We start from the raw sequence: 20,068 nt of genomic DNA, 5'->3' as shown, positions 1-20,068 counted from the left end.
AAGAAATGCATGGTTATCAAAATCCAAAGGTAGTGTTGCACTCAGGAAACTGAACTGCTGAAAATTGAAAATTACATTCAAAACTGCCATGACGTTGGAAAACCTAAACAAACTGAACGCTGATCTAAATATACTGATGGAAACACTTAAAGCAAATATTGAAACCAGGATATTTATAAGGGATGCGGATGATTACAAAAAGGACCAGATCTACAAGTGGAATGGCTATAAATACTCTAGGGGATGCCAGCCAGGAGGGGCATACTGACAACTACAAGACGAGACAACACCCCCTCTGACAGCACTGATTTGAAGATCTCTGATAACAAGCGGTATTCTCAAACCCCTACAATGCTACTGTTTTGTCCTTAGGCCCCCAACAAGAAATATTGCACATGGTTATGTTCATCTGATTCTCAAGAAATTATCACTTTTTTTTCATGTACAATCTTGGCTGCCATGGCATAGGTAATTTCAACATCACCTTACTTCTTACACCCTCTGGAGTCATCCATTATCTTAACTTATACGTTGAAATATGAAATAAAAGCATATGTCATCTTGATTGATCTGTCATATTACAAAATCAGTGTAATGGGTTGTACTTATATTATTATGGAGGAATGCTTACTATAAGGGCTGCTCGTTAAAGGAGACTTGTCAGGAATTCAAAGTGACTTTTACATTTTTAAGGACAAAAAAACAAACTGTAAGCAAAGCTGACTTGGTGAACGTTTCCAGTTTTTCTGTTTTGGACTTGCATCTGAAATTTACTTTGAATTCCCCAACATTCTCACTTTAGTGAATACGACGGAGTATCTCTACTTATTCTTCTTATTGTTGTCATCTTTCATTTTCATATTATCTGTTTTGCTCTGTCCTAGGAAGCTGCTAGAAGTACCTTTATTGCCTTCTTTGGATTATGAAAAGCTAAAAAAGGACCTGTTATTTGGTAATGATCGTCGTAAAGCACTGCTCCTACAAGCCTTGCGTTGGGTAAGAAGCCCGCAGTGCTTTGTTCTGCTTTTCTTTCTGGTGTAGTATTTAGTATACAGTACTGGGAATTTTGATTGATATCCAATGTTAGCCGGCAACAGTAACGCATAGTGAGTTGTGGGGAAAAACGAAGAGGACCGCTTAAAAGCACACTTTGGTCACCAAAACCACTACAGCTTAATGTAGTGGTTCTTGTGTCTGTAGCCTGTAACTACAGGCTTTTTATGTAAACACTGCATTTTAAGAGAAGAGGCAATGTTTACATTGCTGCCTAGTAACACCTCTAGAGGGAGTCACTCAGACGGTCTCTAGAGATGCCTCCTTTCTCAGTGCTGCACAGTATGCAGCACGTATACTCAGCATCTCAACGCTCAGCATGGAGGCACTGAACGTTCCCCACAGAGATTTATTGGTTCAAGGAGTTCAGGAGATGCTGATTGACACAGCGAATAGCTTCCTAATGCTTTTCTATACAAAAGCATTGGATTGGCTGAGATCATGGAGGCGTGGCTAGGCGCAGTGTGGGGAAAAAGGTGAGTAAACTCATCTTTCTCATGCGATCGGAGGGGGACTGGAGACCTAAATAGTTAATTTAACACTAGTGTTAGGAATACCAGATATAAGAGCTACTGAATGCAGAAACTTGTTTTGCACCTGAGAAATGGTATAACGTGTGTACATATGATTAGTTACACAAGTTTTAATTGTAAATGTAAATTTTTACATTTAAATGTGTTTAAATACATGTTTTGTGTCCAGAACCTATTATCTACAGTGTATGTGAGGACCAGATAACAAAGCAAACAAAGCAAAAGCAAAGCAAACAGGGGTGCAGTAGATCTGCCTTAAAAAGTAGATGTTACAGAGCAAGAACAATGCTCCATAAATTGGGAGGTAAGATTTAGAAATGTATAGAAAATTCCTATGTCACTAATGAAGGGCTACTAACTCACATTATATGCAGTTATATATTTAGATTTCTTTAATGAGCCTACCAGTATTCTGTAAGCTGCACAGACAATATTTTATTTATTAAATAATGTTGTGTGTGGGTTTTTAATTTTCTTTACTTTTGCAATATAAAACTATAACTGTTTCTTGCACTGATATTACACATCATCTTTATTAGCCCTGCATGTTCCACAAACTAAGCAGAATATATGCATTTCTTCCTGGTGCATTTCAATGCAATTAATAGAATACTTTTAGTGTTAGGAATACAAAACTGTATTCCTAACCCAATAGTATCCCCCTGCCTCCGAGGCCAGCCCACCCAGTAATTAAAGGGCTAAAACCCTTTTTAATTTACCTCTTTCCAGCACCGAGGTTGCTTGGCGCTGGACTGGTCCAGCGACGTCCCTCCGATGGAGGAACCGCGTGCACAACAAGCGCCGCGCACATAATATCCTACCGAAACGGAACCATTAAATCAGTGCTTTCCTATGGGAAGATACTGAATGACAGCCACTAGAAGTTGTCTTAGCCCTGCAATGTAAACATTAATATGCAATGAAATTGACATTGCAATGTAAACATTGATCCGAGTGTGGATCGAAACATTGCTGTGTTTGACGTGTTTTTCCACCGTGCCTGGACTACATTGTCTTCACTGTATGGAATAGGGGTTTGCCAGCCCTAGGTACAGTGCTCCGAGGTCTAAATGCTATTATAATCCTCACCAACACCTAGATTTCTGTTTTCTATTTCAAGTTTCAAAGGAACACAGTATGTGTCAGAAATTTACTTGCTGCCTACCTAAACATTTATCATTGACCGGTATTGAGAACTAACCTGTTCTTCAGGTTCATGGGCAAAGCAGCAGCTTTTTGCATATCTGAGATAATATAGAAGATTTGTAATACCTGAGGGATAATCTGATTACTTTACTTGTCTCAAACTCAAAGCATTTTCATGAGTCGTAGTGTTAAGCCAGGAAATTTGACACCACTAACTAAAACAAATCAAACCAATAAAATCGTTTTATAACTAGAACTGCTCTTTAGCGAAAATTTCCTGGTTTTCCATTTTACAGAAAATCGGGAGAGTCTATGTAGCATCGCAAACTAATTGATTATTAATAAATAACTTAATAACTATGACTTTTTAATTACTCAATACTCCCCAGGAGTATCTTTTATAGCTGGTCGATTAGTGACCTAAAAAAATGTGTTTTAATAAAATACTGTTTTTGACCGGAGTAACCCTTACTGTCCTGGTTAACCCTTAAAAGTGGGCAAAAAAACAATGAGACTATAGATCAAATTTACCAGTAATACAGTTCTGAGGCCAAGTTGTCCAGGTAGCTCAATACTACTTATTGACAATAATTGTTAATACTTTAATGACGCCACCAGTGATGGAGTTACACCTCTGGACGCAAAAGGATATATCTCTGTATGTGCAGCGTTTACAGAATTAAAGCACCATAACCACTTCAAATTACTGAATTGGTCACAGTGCTTGGAGTAATCCTTTAAAGGTACCATGAACTCTCTATTCTGCTACAAAATAAGATTGCTTTCCCTGTAACCCTGTTTTACTCAATTCAGTTATTACTCTACTTCAGAAAGTCGATCACAAGTATTTTAATTCATTTTCAGCGTCTTACTCGCTCACAGTCTGGAGAGCAAAGGGACACCATTCTCCAGGCATACATTAGCAATGACCTGCTGGACTGCAGTCACAATGAACAGGTAAGCAGCTGTAAAAAGACATTTGTATTTTGGTATTGTTTGTGTAAATCTGTGGATTGAAAAGCAGAATAAATAAACTTCAAGTGTTCTCTTATAGTTTACTGCTTGCATTGCAAATGAATTGTGACTAATCTGTTATGCATTGTACTTTCATATACATTTTCTTACTATTTTTTTTTTTTGACTCCCAAAGAGAAATGTCCTGAAACTTCTGAGCTCCAGCAATGAGGTGGTCAGACAGTACACAGCTCGTCTGATAAATGCGTTTGCATCCTTAACCAATGGTAAGTGATAGATATTGATCAAATAGGGGGCTTGTGCTTTCAATCAAATATATTGCAATAATGCAGGGGTGTCAAACTGCCTTCTTGCGGGCCCATATCCTGTCCCCTGATTACCCTGTCTGCATGTAGGCTGTAAGGTGTCTAATGTCTGACTTGACCCAGCTCTAGGAAGCTCCCACTCCACCCTTTTAATATAGCACTGATAATCCAGTGTCCTGGTATTGATTATTATGGGATTTATTCATTAAATTGTAGAGAATTAGAATCTGAATGGCAAAATCCAGGCTAAAATAGCAGAGTTGGATAATCTTTCAAGATCAGCTTCCTGTACCTAAATCTTGCCATTCAGATTTCAGTTTGTTACAATATTGAGTTTAGTGAATAACCTTGTAAGAGTGAAGTGGGTGAGAACAAAGGGCAAAATCATGTCCCTGCTCCATGTTTACACACTTTGCACCAAACTGAAGCCTCCTGTCAAATGAAAAGCCTTCACTCTCAAAACACCATTGCTACCTTGGGGGGAGGAGGAAGAGGAGATGAGGCTGAAGAAGTGCAAAGAAGGTGGAGAGTCAACTTGCGTATATAGCCTCACGGACTTTACCTCTCTGTGCTTGTATCTCTGGGTCAGCCTTTGTGACTGTGTGCCTATATGTTTGTATCTATGTGCGTGTGATTATGCGATGGTTTTTTGATAATTTGTTTCTATACGTGTGTATCTGTGAGTGACTGTCTTTGTGTGTGTGTCTGCAGGTTCCAGGTGAATGCATCACATTTAGGGTTAATTAAAAGCAATGTAGGTACCATAGGCAAAATAGATTGTTCCGCCTCCTTTCTTCTTGACTATCCTGCATCTACCTTCAGATTCGTGCTTTTCAACTTTTCTGTCTCTTATTTGCTATTTCCCTCTTAAGTAGTCTTTTTCTTACTAGCAGTGTGCTTGGTCTGGAATATATGTGGGTTAAAGATTGTGGGAGGCGGTGTGGGGCATGTATGTGTGTAGCTTTGTATGATGATGTGGGTGGGAGGGCTGCCCTAAACCTGGCCACAGGGCCTTCCCCCAACTCCACCCATGGGGCCTGCTCGCCTCCACATTCCACTGCCGTTTGGCAGGCACTTAGAACTGAGATAGGGTATGTAGTGTGTGTTTAGGGAATGTAGTGTATGTGCACAGGGCATCTGGTGTGTGTGTGTATAGTGGATGCAGTATGTTTGTGTGTGTATTTAATTTGAGCTATACAAATTTGGCGTGATCTTAAGGTTTTTTTTGTGAAAAAACTACATTTTTTTTTTTAATTGGCAGATCTTGATAATTACATTTTGAGATAGTTTCGGCCCATCTTTGGGCATTTCTCAGGTTCTTTTGAAAGGCCCAAGGTGAAGCCAAAACGTTGATCACAAAATGTAGTTATCAATTATACAAATGATCCAAAATACAGGAGGTAGTATTGCACTCGGGAAAATATTAAATCAAAATAAGCTACATGAGCAGGTACTATTATTCCCTCGCACGATACAGTAAAAAGCAGACCATAGGCTCAATTTATTATGGATATTACAAAACACAAAGTGGTTTAAAATAACAAACCGTGTTTTTACTGTGAGGCCTTAATTATGTGAAACACTCAGCCAATAAATTATTTACAGATCGCGACAATATTTATATATCTTTAGCGGAAGTAAAACCTCTGCTTCAGATATATCAGAAGGGGGCTTGACCGGAGGTGCCTAAAAGATCCAAGTAAATGTCAAACCATTCAAAAATGGTTGAACTACTTACTGTGGGATGACACCAGGTGACTCCTATCACCTTAACTATTACAATGAGAATTTAGTGGTAATGATGCTTCGACTGACTCTTCTACTTTGTATTGTAAAGATTTGCCCTTTGCTAACCCTAATGCTAAATCCAGGACATATGTAAAAAGTGCTAATTGGTACCGAGTTCTGAAAATCCATTTCCACATCCAAGTTGCTCACACCAAAATTACCACGATTTTTTCCCAGATGTAGAATACTTACTTTCCTTGACGTTGTATTACACACATTTGTTATGATGCCAATGCACTATCCGTCATGTATAGATTTTTGTTGAGACTATTGGAAGCCTTTTCTATGGTATAAATCATATCTGTCAAAGCTATAAATCAATGTGTGTGTTTTAGAATGACATTTTCTTGCTGATATGAATAGGCTATGTTGTATGAACTTATATCCACATTGCTATTTTTAACACTACATGTTATCTGAGACAGATGACAATTTAAAATTGTATTTTTTTTTTATTTATTTTTTTTACACATGCTGTTTTCTTTGAAACATATTGCAGAGAAAACAGTTGTTTAAAAATTAGTGTATATTCAAAAATGATTGTTAGGGAGCAAAAAGCTCAATGGATGGGTGGAGAAAAACAGATGTAATAACTTGCACCACACATTATCCAAAAATAAAACCTGAAAGTGCCATTGACTCTCCATTAATGTGCTTGCGCAGTTATCATATGAAATTCTTGAGGGACGACAATGATAATGGTATTTTTAAAGTTTTATTGTGGGATGAAGAATGTATTATCCAAAAACTTCTGAGATTTAAAGAGTTTCCAAAAACCCCAAAAAGGAACTGCACTCAATCCCATCAATTTAAACCAGCGTGCAACCAAACCAGGACTAAGCACCAAGTTCCAATGGCAACAGCGTGAAATATAGAGATGGTTCAGGCACTCCAGAAATGGCAAATTGATTTGAACTATAAAAAAATTGGCATAATCTTAAGGCTTTTTTTGTGACACAGACCGCAAGGTCGAAACGTTGTGTTACTTTGGATTTCAATAAATTTGCCATTTCTGATCCTTGGAGTGCCTGCACCATCTTTATATTTCAAGCTATTTAAAGAGTAACTGCAACCAAAAAGCAATGTTTTTAGTTAGAGCAACCCTTGTTGCGTTGGCTCCCCCCCCCGCCTCCCTAATTAATTTTTTTTTTTTTTTTAAATAAAGCTGAAATGTACCTTCATTCAATGCAATGGAAGACTTGTAGCGGCACAGAGAGTGGGCGTACCACCATTGGATGTTTATCATTGGACGTTTAACAACAAAGCCATGCTCATACAGACTCCAGGCACCATGACCACTTCAAATCACTGAAGTGGTCATGGCATTTGGATTAAACCTTTAACAAATGTTGTTTTTAGAAATGTGGTGCAAAGATGTAAAAGGAAGGAGTCACCAATTTGAACATTTTAATAAATATGTCCACATGTGTTTGCTAATTACATCTATACTCTATACTAAACTATGCTTTTTGTAAATCCATTTTGTGTTGCAGGGCGGATTTACCTCTCCCAGAATCCTCGTCTTCTGCACACTTTAGAAGACTCCCTTAAATCTGAAGAGAAAGATTCTGCTACAAGAGAAAATGTTCTGGGCACTCTTCAGAAACTTAGCCTCAGGTAGGACAAACCAATTTACACTTGATGCTAAAGCAAAAATGCCCAAGGAATTCTTTTAAACAGAAGCTGGTTGTGGCATCATTTGTTCTCTCCTTAATGCGCAATTTTCCGTAATCAAACCCTGCTTATTTTTAGCACATGTTCATGTCCACAATATAATCTATGACGTACATTCTAGATCAATCCATGAAACCGATTTTCTCTATTTACCTTAAAAAAATGTTGTGTATGGATTGATAACCTTTGTCTTAATGTTTTATTTTTTCCTAGCTCATTGCACTTTTAACACTAAATCTGGAATGGCTTTACACTCTTAAGCAAATAGGTGTTGGCTGCAGTCAATCTTTAGGTTACTGCTATTGATATTTAATTTATTTGATGGGAGAAGCCAGGTTAATAGGTGCTGCTCATTAAACATGTAGCTATTTTTGATCATATGATGAAATGCTGAACATAAATATTTAATGTTCAATGGAATGACCACACAGAAATATTTAATGAAATGGTAAGTTCACAGTTTTGTTGTGGAAAAAAATAAATTACGTTAAAGTGACACAGTTATAAAGTACATATTTGCAGTTGGAATCCTTAAGATAATAGCATTTGTCATAAATAGCATAAAATAAATGTATAGATGCACAAACACTTGTATAAATAAACCTCTTTTGAAGTTTTGATAAATTAAGAATTGTAATAAATTACTGAATACATTGAACTGGAAATGTGGGGAAAAACATATCAAGCTGGATTGAGTATTGCTTAACTGTATTACATGGTTTCCTAGAATTATAAGGTTCTACATATCGGATTGAATGCATGATAAAATTGTTTAAATACATGTCCAGTTAAGTTATCATTTTCTGATTCCTGTATTAAGAATTTCTTTCCAACTGTGACTACTGATTATTAGAGACACTGAAACAGGCCCTTTAAAAATAAATAAATAAATAATGAGGTGGAATAGGGAGGTTGTGTTTCTTGGGATACTAAACCTAGCAATCTTTTTTGTCTGACAATTTTTGCTTTTTTGTTCCTGTGTCCTTTCTTCTGTTGTACTGTGTATACCTTCAGATATCTGAGTTAATGCTGGACCTCTTAGACTGCTATTCTTCTCTGATTTGTACCAGTCATCAGACTAAGCCTGATATGATTGTTGGCGTGTTCTCTGTCTAATATGAATCTCCAGTCCTAGTTCCAGATCTCCAAACCTTGTTGTTTTGTTCTGCATTCCACCTGTTTGTATTAGCCTTCTCCTTACAACCAGGCTCCAGTGTTACAAAGCAAAGAACAAAAGTCCTGACACTTATTTCTGGCTTTGTAGATGGTCTGGTGCATATAAAATTATCTGTGATTTGGCTTCTTGCAACATTTGTCTGTCCTTAACTGAGTTATAAATAAAGTTTGTTTTTTCTTTTCTTTCTCTCACCGAGGTCTCCATTTTTTAGGTGTTGCTTTCTTTATATTCTAGCTCATATGTCTACTAGTGCACCTGCATTGCCAAGTCCAAATTCTCCCCTCTGCCTGATCCTCCTTGTCTGATGTCACTCAGGGGGCGAGAAGGATGGACTGAGGGAAGGACAGGGGTGGCACGAAGGGTGGGACTGTGCCATCATTGGCTGTCTGGCGACAGTATACTATGCTTGCTGGCGTCAGATGCCAGTTTTGTTTTCACAGAATGGACATTAGTCATCCCAGAACTAAGGCTAATGACTTTGTTGAAAGTGGTGTTATACCTCCAGCAGCTTCTAAATGCAGCATTGCAAAATGCTGCACATACAGACTCCCAGCACCATGGCCACTTCAGATTACTTTTTGGGGTCTTGGATCTTGGACTAACCCTTCAAGAGCAACTGCTCAACAGTCATGTCCCTTTCATATGTCTTCAAGGTTTTATTTCATAGCAGACTCCTAAAACCTAAGACACCCAGAAGAATATGCCTGACAGCTGCTTATGCTTTATACTTTATTTTAAACCAAGTCTGAGGATCAAACAAAAAATAACAAAATATGAAAATAATTACTTGGCATTCTAGAAAACGTTTTTTTTTTTCTCCATGTAAAGTCATCTGGTTTTCTCTTTTACCATTTCCTTTTTTTTTTGTTTCCTTCTTTCTTATAGCCCCATAAAATAAAATGCCGACACAACACGACTGCTTCTACTGCACTAAATGTGAACAAAACAAGATACTTGTAATTCTTAAATCCCATAAAATCCTGATGCCTTAAGATAAGCTGCTAGGCCAGTAGGTCATGATTTATTAGTACTATCACTTACCTGATTTAGTAGGACTACCCCTTTTCTGATTGAGTAGGACTATCCTAAATCTCATTAAGTAGGGCTGTCTCTTATCTGATTGAGTAAGAGTATCCCATATCTCATTAAGTAGGACTATCCCATATTTCATTGAGCAAGACTCTCCTTTAGCTGATTGAGTAGGACTATACCATATCTGATTGAGTAGACTACTCCTCAATTGGCACAGGCAGGCTTTTTTCAAGACAGTCCAGAGTACTAGAGTTTTGTGCCTAAATGTATCATTCTGTTATTTTAATATAAGACTAGAAAGGTGGGGCTAATCTTATGAGAGCAATGTCTCTTGTCTGGTGAAATCAGTTGTCTCTCAATTACTATTCCATATGGTCAGAAATTCTGGTATATAGATAAGAGTGGAATAGTTGCAAATACAGCCAGGTATTCTTGTTATATCAGGGGTGTACAGGAGAACAGCACAGTACTGAACACTCCCTGCAGCCCTATCTTTCTCTGATGGTTTAAAAATATATTAAAGGAGAGCTTGGCTGGGTACTTTCCCCGCTTTGATCCTTTTTAGTGTACAAATCCTGCTCGGAGGTCTGTGTAAAATAACCAATTGGTAAATGGGAGCATGGCATCCTTTTTATCCAGGTATTTCTGTCGTACATTTACTTTAACCCCTTAAGGACACATGACATGTGTGACATGTCATGATTCCATTTTATTCCAGAAGTTTGGTCCTTAAGGGGTTAAAGTATTTGTGTAGTTATCTAAATCTATGGAGAAATCAGCATGTACAATACATTAAAGCTGAGCTACATCAAGCCATGGGTTTTATATATAATGTACTTAAAAATTGTAAAATAATAAGAAATGTTATTGGATGCAGTTAATATGCATACAGTGATGGGATAATATGAGTTCTAGTTGTCCTGTACACTTCCAATGTTTATTTAATAAATAAACCGCTGAAGTGGTGTTTAAGTTTGGTGAAGACTTCCAGCAAGTATGGCTACATGTAAATTCACACATACAACAGTCTTTTATACCTTTTGACCATTCCTACCTACTCCTAGAGTAATGGTTTCACCAAGTCGGACAGTGTGTCATGGAATAGAATATACTTGCAGTATAAAGCAGATAATCAACAACCACAGCTAACTTTGGTATGTCCTCTTTTCAGAAGCTGTATGCAATCTGCCATGATCCAGGATGGCCTCATCTATTGGCTGGTTCAAGAGTTAGAAGATATAGACTCCCTCTCCGACTACACTGTGGAGTATGCAGTAGCACTGCTCATGAATCTTTGCCTTCGAAATGCAGGTGTGTGGGATTGTACACATTGTTGCATGAAGATCTTTGGTTCCCAATTATTTTTTCCTGTGGAACTCTTTGACATAATGTACCAACAACGTGGAACCCCAAAATATTTTCTTTGCGCCATAGCACAAACCTTTTAATGTAATGGGGATTTTTTGGGTGTGTTTTTTGTGATACATACATTGATTTCTACAGATAGAAAACCGATTGTAGTACTTAGGAGCAAAATAAACAACTAAGTTAGGGCAAAAGTGAGATATACATATATTTTCAGCAGCACACGTTTACCCAGCACAGTCTGACTTTGAGAAAAAAAGGAAAAAAGCTACCTTCAGATGCCAGATTAGGCACTAATCTAAAGGACAGCACAATACAACAAATAATTTGATTTCTATGTGAAGCCAGATTGGGCACAATACTAATTGAAACAACAAAAATAGCTGAGCCTGAAAGAATGGGCTGACAAATACCCAAGTGTCAGGACAAAATTGCTATTTACCATAGCGATCTGTCCCTTAGGATTTGTTGAGCCCTTAACTATGGAACATCCCCCAGGCTGTCAAACAGCCAGGGAGGTTTGCTGCCTCCTTCTGTTAGCTCCCCTGAGCGAACAGAAGTTACAGGCGTGCCCTACTTGAGCGCACCTGCCTCCGTCCCCATAGACTTCAAACCAGCCTTTTCGGAACTTCAGGCTTCAAACTACCTCCTTCACAGCACACCCTTGCTTACAGATTCAGAGGCTTCCAAATGAGAAGCCTTTGGCTCTTTCCTCAAGAAGAGTGTTAGCTGCTTCCATCAAAAAAGGGGATGGCGTGCAAAGGTGAGGTTCATAAGAACTGCAGCTTTTACAAACTCTTTAAAAATCTACTCCAAGGAATGCATGCATGAAAACCAACTACTAAACAACGATTTTTAAATATAAAATAAAAATTTAGTTTGGAGTAGCCCTTAAAACTCATTTTTTGTACATTCTGCTTAATAGAACCTTTCTTATCTCCTGCTCTGTTGGTAGCCTTCTAGACCCTAAAGGAGCTTACTGTATGTGATTAAAGTTCAATTTACAAAGCTGGAGATAAACCATTCTAAAACAAGTTGTAACCATTTTTGGCATGCAGACTGCCATTCACAGCCAAGGGAGGCGTGGCTAGGGCTGGCTAAACATAATCAAAAATGATTTAACTACTAAACTGCAGAGAATTGTAGACTGCAGGGGCATGATCTACACTAAAACTGCTTCATTAAGCTAAAGTTGTTTTGATATGTTTAAATATTCATATACAAGTTTCCCGATATGTAAATAGAAAAAAAGTGTGTCATAAAATACAAATCTCACATAGTGAAATGATTTGATTCTCATATATATATATATATATATATATATATATATATTGTTTTTATTGGTATATAATGTACAATAAGCATAAAAAATAAAACAAAAAAATATTATAAATATCGTATAGGTGAATATACTGCCAATGTTGTTATAATTTTGGCTAATTATGCAAACGAAGTAATATTGTTGCTGCTAATTTCACATATTTGCTGCTAACTTTACATATTATAGATTTGTCACATTTGGCAGAGACTGTATGATGTTCAAGTCTAGAACAGGGTTTTTCCTTTCCATCTCATAAAAATTACAGATTTTTTTTTGTATATATGTGTTTTGTCATTATTATTATTATTATTTTTTAATATTTTTTTTTTTTGAAGATCTGTAGAAATTCATTTGGCGCCCTCAGATGTTGCTGGGCAAAATTACCTGAATGTTATAGATCTATTTGTTTATCATCCAAATACATAAACTGTTGTCAGTGGCTTTGGGTTGGTGTCCGTATGGGTTGATATATATTGCATGTGCTTTGCCTCTTTAAAGTAATAAGATAAAGAACTGGCAATGTGCTTTTTTTCCCAGGAAAGAGAATGTGTGCTAAGGCTCCAGGTCTTGTGCTGAGAGTCCTTTCTGACTTGCTTGGCCATGAGAACCATGAGGTGTGTATTTAACCTTTAAAACTCTCTATATTCTGAAGTGTGTGTGTTGGATATTACTGCAACACACAGCAAACTGATACATTATTATTTTATTCAGAATTGGAAACACATTTCATGATGCTGTATATTGATTACATTTTAACCAATCTATATAAATATATATTCGTTAAATAACGATGTTTGCAGTATTGTCTCTTTCCACTCACCTGTTCCATTCTTTCTAGTGTAATCGTACTGTGGCGCTTGCTTTTCTTGTCAACTTCTATCCCACTGATAGTTTCCCCTGCTAAATTCATAAGATGCGTTTGTATGTGGCATTTTGGGATGATGTTGCATTCTCAAGAGTATAACACCGAGGTTATGGAGGATCCTACAAGATTGCAGGATACTCCTTGCAACAAGTCGTACAATACGCAAGAAGATGCCTCTTTTCCACAGCCATCACCAACAATGGCTGTAGGAATTGACAAAAGTTGGTAGCTGAAACTCTGTCTTTTGTCAATTCTTGTCAACCTGGACAAACCATACTTTGTCTTATTATTATTATTATTATTATTATTATTATTTATATAGCGTCAACAAATTCCTTAGCGCTGTACAATGGGTGGACTAACAGACACATAATTGAGATCAGACCACTGGACGTACAGGAACAGAGAGGGTTGAGGGCCCTGCTCGATGAGCTTACATGCTAGAGGGAGTGGGGTATAGTGACACAAAGGGTTAAGTAGGGGAATTAAATAGTTTGTTAGAGAAGGGTTTATTGAGTGCTTGGTATGTCTTATGATATCTTTTGATTGCTTTTTAAATTTCAGTGAAATTCAAACATAACTATTTAATAAATATTTTAAAGTGGTGGCAGAGCATGAAAAACGCTTAGTTCCCAAACATTTAGTGGTCTCCACTGAAGTATCATGTCTTTATTTATCATAGATCCGCTCCTATGTTAATGGAGCTCTCTATAGCGTCCTTTCGGTGCCTTCCATACGTGAAGAGGCCAGAGCCATGGTGAGTCATTCCATTTATCGCTATTCATTGTGTTGAAATAATTCTCAATATTTAGTCTTTTGTTGCTCTTTCACAAATATATAACTTGTATCACCCAGATCATATAGCAACTCTGAATGGAATTGATGGATGTAAATTACCTATATTAATGAATTGCTTCATTCAAAACCAAATACCATGTATGAGGAATATATGTTTGTTGTTAACTGCAGCTTAAGAATCTATTGTCCTGTTCATAATAGCGTATAAAGATTGTAAGTTCTTCATAGGAGCAGAAACCATGTGTTCAGTGTTCAGCAGTAAAATCTAATTTCGCAAAAAGGATTATTAACAGACCACTCAAGATACAGATCTCTCCATGTATTATCATAATATTGCATATTTATTGGACAGCACCTCCCCATACCAACTGCCTCTCTTGGTTATGGTTAAAACCTAGATCTTCCCCCCCCAGGGCTGGTGACACTAAACTGCACGGAACACCACAGATCCAAGAATACCACGGGCACAACGCTGGTGCTCCTCGAGACCCCCCTCCCTCCCCCTTTTTATTTTTCGCTCTTATCTTTCCTCTCTGTTCCCCATCCTCTTCTGCCTTTGTGTTCTCCTTTCTACACCGCTTGCTCTCTTTCCCTGCCCTCGCGCAAGAGTCTGACCTCACTGACCATGCGCACTAGTCTCAACCGCAGCCAAACAGGAGGGTATGGCAGGCTTGGGCCTCAGGTGTTATACAGATGCTCTGCTAACTCGCTACTGCCCACTATTATAGACTGACCCAACTGATTATACCACCCGTACGACAAAACAGGGCCTGCACGGTCAAAGGAAATAAGACCCAATGGAAACCCACTATTTATCAATATTGTGTGGGACGACGAGTCCCCCCTACGAATTAAACTTTCAGGTTAGCTACACCACATACGCTATAGTGGCCCCTACCCGCCTAGAAGATACTCCTAGGCTATATGCAATCATTATGATAACAGGCAAATCTTGGCCACGTACTACACAGTCACTACCTGGCTCACCCAGAGGTGACACACTCACCCCTTACTGTACGACCATAGGATGCAGAAGTCTGCATACTGAATGCACGTAACATGACGAGTTTACCGATACTGATACTGTAATACCTTCTAACTGTTAATATTGTTTAGGTTTACATTAATTTATAATCATATTGCTGTTCCCGATTTTGCGAGACCTGCGTGTCTCCTATTTTGATATCCCATCGTACTGTTGTACATTTTCGATGACACAAATAAAAGCCGATTGAACTAAAAAACCTAGATCTTCCATATCGGTAAAAAAAAAAATTCAAAAATGTTTCTGTGGTTATTATGATCATGGCATGTCCTGTATATCTGCTGTACACTGTTGTGATATGTATTTCTTACCTTCAGGGAATGCAGGAAGTTTTGAAATGCTATATCAAAGAAGGAAATTCATATATGAATCGCCAGTTTGAGTTTATCATACGACAACTCAATTCAGGTCAGATACCGGATGAACTATTATTTCTTAACCTTTTATTTTTAGATTGATTTTGTTAATGTGTTCTGGTACACTGAGAAGTTGGTTAAATCTGCAATTTATAAGTGTGACGGACCGCCTTGCACCCCGACCGGGTACCTCCATCAATCGCTGCTTCCTAGTACTTGCGAGTACCATAAGAACGGCACTGGAACACCATAACCACCGTAAACCCCACGAACCGCCGTCCTCCACCCACCCTGGACCAAAGACCAGGATCCAGCTTCCAGTGGGTAGACCTCTCCTAGTCCAGAGAGCGTAGCAGGAACAGCTCTTAAAACAGCTAGTGATTATACTCAGGGGAGTATTGTGATCTAGCAATCCCCAGAGTGTATATAGTTATCCAATCACCCAAACATGAGCCTAGACTTCATGAAGGGTAAAACAAGTGTGTTTAATGGAAGCCACAGCTGGCCTTTTATGCAAGTCCCCAAGCAAGGTATATGCCCACATGTACCTTGTGTGGGACAGGGACTCAAAGCTTACAAACTAATAAGAACAGTGTAGCGGAGAGCTGAGTTCTCGCAGCTATTCTCCACTTAAGATCCTCGGGAGGCTCAGGAACAAGTCATTAGTAAATCCACAGCAGAGTTTCCAGCAGGTAAAAAGGTACAGCAATATCCCCACAGCACTCCCAATAACTGGACGACACACAGTTTCAGGAGTAGAACTCACAATCGTTTATTCCAGGGTTTCTTATAAAGCCTGCTCCCATGCAAGGGAGGGATTCACATTAATTAGGACAGTAACCAATACAGTGCTTGTTACCTCCCACACATCTCCTCCCCTCAGAGTGACTCATAATCCCCTTAACTTGCACAGTAATTTACCCCAAACCTGGATGTACCCCTAAACCATCACATAACATTAATATTAGGGTACCGCTAGGTAGCCCTGATCTGGGTGACTATTATATCAAAAATTCACCCAGATCGGACCAGTGGTTCGGTAGTTACGTGGAGGTGAAGTTTGACCGACCGCACACGAGTTGGTATCCGAAAAGGGTTCCATAAGATTGGGCCCTGCGGTCGGTCTCCGTTCGGCAGTTAAAACATACTCTTACAATTGCCATCCATACTTCCATCCGCCTAGATATTGGTTCCCTCATTCGGTACTTTGTTTCTACCGAATGGGGATTCGTTAGGACTCTCCGTTCGGTAGTTACGGAGCTCTGGAGGTCTCAGCGGTGTTCGGTTGTTTGAGTGTCCGATTTGAGTTCCAGACACTCGACGACCAAACACCGCTGAGATTTTCATGCGTAAGATGGCCGCCGCCACGTGTACGCATGCCGAATGGCGGCCACCCAGATACAATTCTAACGAGCTTGTTAACTTGCGGTTTAGGAAATATGTGAACCTTAATTGCTAACACACTTCTCTCTGGGGTGGTCCCTCCGTTCGGTAGTTTCCATATGCATATGGTACGGATGGAAACTACCGAATAGCATACAATTCACACAGAAAACATACGAATAGGAAAATTAACACAGGAAAAATATACCGAATACAATCACACAGGCATGTTACAGGACAGGCTTACTGCATTCCTCTACAAACCGTAATTAAATGTATGACACTCCCACACACAGCACACAATCCCTCCCCTCTGCATGGGAAATAATTGAGTAATGTACATTATGTAACTCGATTATCCCTAGGCAGAAAAACCACATATTTTATAAAGTCTCATAAGTACCCCAAAACACAACTTATCCCCATAAATTACATCCCCTGATAGCCCTGATCTGGGTGAACAACATATTCAAAAATCAAAAAAAGAAAAAAAAAAACAGATCAGAGCAGGGGTTCAGGAAATTCCTGGAAGCCTTATTTTTGACCGACCGTGCACATGGTCCAGTGCCCAAAACAGTTCCAGAGAATTAGTGCTAACGGTCGGTCTTTCTGTCTGGAGTACAAAAGTACATACTTCACATGAACAGAGCATTTTAAAGTATTTTAGCCAGGTCTATTGCAGGGGCCATAGTCACAGGGTCGGAGGCTGGCAAACAGGCCCCTCCAAAATCCCGTGGCAAACTCACAGGAAAAGGGGAGTTTCTCACAATAAGCGTGTGGCAAATTATGTAGGAGCTTAATTTAAAGGAACATTCCAAGCACAAGTCAGCTGTAGTGATTATTGTGCCTTCATTGTCCAGGTGCTGTCTCCTTTTTGAAAAAGAGAAACTAGGTAGCTGTGTAGAGGAAAGAGTTCTGATGCAGGAAGACACACATTGGCTGAGGGCATTTAGCTCACTTAGCTCGAAGCATTGGCAACCAGGTTCTCCTGTTGGCATGGGCACCCAGCGAGGAACCCCGTGAGTGTGCAAACCATACTAGAACTGTTTGACCTCGAACTGTGGGATGACACCAGGGCACTGTGTTCCTTTTTAAGGTTTCAGGTATGCCATCTCTAATACAATGTCTGTCTCATTAGCAATTTTTTTCTTGAAGCCAAAAGCAGCAAAGTATATTGGCATAGGGTTTACGAGATTTGCCTAGACGTTGGCATCTGAGTTTACCATCTAATAGCCATTGCAGTGGTACTCAAAATCTTTCTTATTTAGAAGCACATAAGGCAAAATCTGGTCAAATATTTTTTATTAATGCTGTAAAATAATATAATATATCATAAAACATTGGCATATATATATAATGACTGATAAACCATTGTCAAAACTAAACAAGCAATCAAATAAAACACACATAAATAGTATAAATATTTGTATATGAAATAAGTAAACTACGTACAGAAATAAAATAAAGTGTCAAGTAATTAATGACAACGTGGTACTAAAAAACAAAGACAAAATCTATAGTGTAATTCTGTGTAAAATACTTACAAAACCATTGCAACCAGGAAAAGCACGTAAAAGGTCAAACATGGTTAAGACGACTTTCTGCAATTTCAGGATTTGTTGCTGGACTTTCAACAAGCATTTCTTTTTTTAATTAACATATGCACGTACACTTGGTTTTGTCGCTAAGCCAACTGTTTTGCAAGTGTTTTAGCTGTTAAGTGCATTCAAGTGTTTTCTAACAGAATGGCTATAGGTTTGCATTACATGTTATTGGCAGTAATCACCTGTCCCCATACAATTAAAAAGAAGATATATTACACTAAATGCCTCTCTTTTTTTATTAAGAGGAAAACCATTGTGATACCATACAAACTCCTGATGTATTTCAGCATCTATTGTTTATTTTATCCTTTGTTGTGTACACCGTGAGCACTTTGAGAGAGTTTGTTTTTACCAGGCAGTAGCAATGTAGTTGGACATATATTTATCTTCTATATGCATTGCACAATACTGGTATTTTTCTTCCGTCTGTATGCTCAGCTATTTAACCTTTGCAAAAAATGGTTTTAGCCAAAACACAATTAAGTTTACCTGGTGTGTCACCAAAGTCGCATACTTGTGTATCTGTTAGAAATAAAATCCACCTGGAAAAACTTGATCTACATTGAAAGGATTGTGAAATAGGTGTGAATTTTTCACCCACAACAGTCAAGGTTGAACCCTGGGGGTTTTAAAACTTTTGAGCCTTTGTTGCTAATTGCTGTAACATGGAAGCACTTTAGGACTCATGACTATGTGAAATAAAACCGGAACAAGGTCGTTCAGGTACTGTATCACTAACTGGAATGGATTGTTTTGAACATGTACACAAAGTGTAAGAATGTCAGCTGTGACCTCTTTTTTTTTTCCATTTGACAAAAAGTGCAGATTTCAGTAGAAACTGGCACTTTTATAAAGGAACCTTGTTACAACCAACTGACTTTCAAGCAGACATACTGTTATACCCTGGCAGTTTAGCTCAGTGGAGCTAAACTCAGGAGGCAGGCTATTACCTAGACCTTGCAAATACTTCTCATTGAGCTGCATTGGGAAGACTGTGATTGGACAGCCACATATAGTGTGAGCTCTGTTAGAGAAGAGCCAGACAAGAAAAGTGCAGCGTTTGCTCATATTAGGGGTATATCTAAAATACAGTTTGCCACCATATTTTGGTGACCGACAGATAAATCCTCTTTCTAGAATCTCAAAATGTACAGGATGACGATGTAGGATCGTCATCAAGCTTCTGCAGCTGAAAAAAAAAAGCCAAATGTCATAAACCCTACTTCATAGGACCCTCTATGCCCAGCAAGACCAGATAAGAGGGCAAACCGCTGTAAAACCATTTGCCCCATTAGAGAGAAATGACACCAGGATACTCCTTTCGCTATAACCACTGCAGTGGGCTGTAGTGGTTATGATGGTTGAAGTAACTATTTCAGGACTATGAGTCCGCTTGAAAAATTCAGTCCTCTGTTTCCATGTGTCAAATATAAGCCATAAAGCAAGAGTTAGCTCTCTGTGTAGCAGTTTTTACACAAATGCAGCTCTTTGTGTAGCCGTTTTTACACAAATGCTTTTCGAAAAATACAAAAAAATAAAAAAATACAGTTTTAATTACATTTGAATGCTATGGGTTTGATTTTGCATTAATTGATAGCTGAAAATGACTGCTTTACAGCTCCCAATAAGCCCTTTAAAGGACCACTAT

General features: G+C 38.4%; 1 protein-coding gene across 3 annotated transcripts in view; it reads left to right on the top strand.

Annotated features, from left to right (window-relative positions):
• The window catches only part of ARMC9 (armadillo repeat containing 9), a 163,822-nt gene that overhangs the window by 117,234 nt on the left and 26,520 nt on the right, over positions 1-20,068 (top strand). For all 3 annotated transcript variants that reach the window (XM_063442856.1, XM_063442855.1, XM_063442854.1), the window contains 8 exons: positions 885-996; positions 3,597-3,689; positions 3,883-3,973; positions 7,294-7,417; positions 10,855-10,994; positions 12,907-12,983; positions 13,917-13,991; positions 15,395-15,485. In XM_063442856.1, coding sequence (XP_063298926.1) covers positions 885-996; positions 3,597-3,689; positions 3,883-3,973; positions 7,294-7,417; positions 10,855-10,994; positions 12,907-12,983; positions 13,917-13,991; positions 15,395-15,485 — 803 coding nt within the window. The remainder of the gene's footprint in view (positions 1-884; positions 997-3,596; positions 3,690-3,882; positions 3,974-7,293; positions 7,418-10,854; positions 10,995-12,906; positions 12,984-13,916; positions 13,992-15,394; positions 15,486-20,068) is intronic.

Source organism: Pelobates fuscus, chromosome 2, assembly GCF_036172605.1.
Source record: "Pelobates fuscus isolate aPelFus1 chromosome 2, aPelFus1.pri, whole genome shotgun sequence".
NCBI classification, from domain to species: Eukaryota; Metazoa; Chordata; class Amphibia; order Anura; family Pelobatidae; genus Pelobates; species Pelobates fuscus.
This window is presented reverse-complemented; position numbering and strand designations above follow the sequence as displayed.